Source organism: Eurypyga helias, unplaced genomic scaffold, assembly GCF_000690775.1.
Source record: "Eurypyga helias isolate BGI_N326 unplaced genomic scaffold, ASM69077v1 scaffold32165, whole genome shotgun sequence".
Lineage (NCBI taxonomy): Eukaryota > Metazoa > Chordata > Aves > Eurypygiformes > Eurypygidae > Eurypyga > Eurypyga helias.
The window spans coordinates 1-2,089 of NW_010250020.1; the positions used below are offsets into that span (position 1 = coordinate 1).

The window sequence follows — 2,089 nt, forward strand, 5'->3', positions numbered from 1 at the left end:
GCCCAACTTCCTCCCAAAAAGAGCCCTTGGGAAAGCCACCCCCAAGCGCCGGGTCTCCCCTCCATCCCCTCCGCTCGCGCAACACCCCACCGGGGCGGGCAGAATGCCGTTTAACCGCCACGTTCAGCGCTCACCCTTTGGGTTCCGCTTTCTCCTCTTTCGCTTTCTCCTCTTCTTTCTCATCTAGAGGGAAAAAACCCAGAGGACACCGAGTAGAGCAGCGGGAAGGGACGTGCCAAGCGCAGTCCCGCAGACTGGGAGGGCTTCTCGTCCCAGCTCTCAGGCTTACCTTTCTTCTCCTCTTCCTCCTTCTCCTCTTCCGTCTTCACGCGCTTGGCCTTCTTGAAGTTGGCCACGTTTTTGCGCCCTCCCTCCCCTTCATCTTCGGAGTCAGAGAACTCCTCGTCGCAGGATATCCTCTTGTCAGAATTGCGGACTGAGTGCGAGACAAGGGGTCGTTTGAGCAGATGGAGAAGCCGGGAGGCACCCAGCACTAACCTCTCCAAGCGCGCCTACGCTCCGGAACGCACTCACAACGCCGGGCGCGACGACAGCCGGCGATCCAACCCCTTCTGCCTGCCGCAGCTCTGAGCTCGTCACACCCAACCACCCCACGCTCAAGATCCGAGCTGACACGTACGACTTGGGTTAGGTACGGCGCCACGTCGAGACCTGACAGCACGGGCAGGTTAACGGCCTCGCGCTCAGAGAATCCACCGGCCAACCTGGCTACACACCGCGAAGGCAACTTCTGGGATCGGGCCCAACAGCCTCCAGGAAAGTATTCCGTCCCAGCACCTAGGCCACAGGAGCTGTTCCATTCTCACCTTAAAGCCCTGGTTCTCCCACTATGGAAATCATTTGGCAAAAGTGCCATTTCTCCATAGGAAAAGGAATCTGTCAGCCCTGCTCAGCATCACTGCTTGGCAACAAAATCAGGCGGAGAGGTGGGACCGGATTCAAACGCAGCGACTCCAGAGGTTTATCTAACCCCTATCTCCTCCTCTTTCCTAAGGCAGCCCAGCTCAGAGCCCGCCTGCTCCTCCAAGCGAACCGACCCTGTTCCTCCTGGACACCCACAGCTCCCAGCGGCTCGCTTCCCGGCTGGGAGCGCCCCCCCGCCAGGGACAAGCACGTACTCGAAATACGTTTCTCGGGATCTTCTTCCTCTTCATCTCCGCTGTCCTCCTGAACAGCGTCCTCGGGGATGGGCTGCATCTGGACGCCGGGGGCGTGCGGCAGCATGCGCAGGTTCTCAAAGAGCCGTTGCCTAGAGGCGGGCGGGAAAGGAACACCTCCGTGAGCACGGTCCCAGCCCCCGGCCAGAGGGGACAGTCGCGAAAGGAACGCACTTACTTGATCTTCTCGAGATACTCGTTGGTGTTCTGGTTAGTCATGTTGGAGGGACTGATGTGGAGCTTAAAGTCTGGCCCAAAGTACTCAAAATAGTCATTATATGGCAGTTCTGCAGGCAAGCGAAAAAGGAATAAACACCAAATTACCACCGGACCAGGAATTAAATACCACACGCCCTGAAATACCCAAACCGTGTTCAGCCCCACGCGGGAGCTGAAGGTCTCTCAGCCCGAATTTAGACCAAACCAGACCATGAGCAACGGGGCAGCGAAAGCTCGCTCGGCAGCCAAACACCCACAGCGTGCACGGAAGCTTCCGGCGGCAGGTCGCCCCGTGTCAGCAGACGGCAAGGCCGCTGCGCACCTTCTGCCGGACTCGACCGCACACTCCACCACCCGCTGCAGGGCAGGGAATCCAAGAGCCCTTCCACAGGAATAACCAAAAGCTCACGGAACACCGTAGGGCTGCTGCCTCTCCCACAGCAACGTCGTTTCCCTGTTACTAGGGTGTTGCCGTCTTGCTTCCAAGGCTCCTGGGGAGAATTACCATTGGGAATTTCAGTGTCCAACGCCACGGCCGTCTCGTAGGTCCAGCATCTAGCCACGTTGCGGATCGTGTAGCCACCTCCTCCCAGCATCAGCATCGGCAAGTTAAAACTTTTTACGAACTCCACGCACTTGGCATGACCTGCAGCGAAAGCAGCGGGGGAAAAAGGTCCCCGCGGTGTAGGAAC

The 2,089-nt window shown here is 58.6% G+C and overlaps 1 protein-coding gene across 1 annotated transcript in view; it reads right to left on the reverse strand.

Annotated features, from left to right (window-relative positions):
* Positions 1-130: 130 nt before the first annotated feature.
* Positions 131-2,089, reverse strand: part of LOC104509590 (histone deacetylase 1-like) — a gene marked incomplete at its 5' end in the record, with an annotated part of 5,604 nt that continues 3,645 nt past the window's right edge. The window contains 5 exon segments of the mRNA XM_010151574.1: positions 131-183; positions 290-436; positions 1,140-1,270; positions 1,357-1,465; positions 1,903-2,043. Coding sequence (XP_010149876.1) covers positions 131-183; positions 290-436; positions 1,140-1,270; positions 1,357-1,465; positions 1,903-2,043 — 581 coding nt within the window.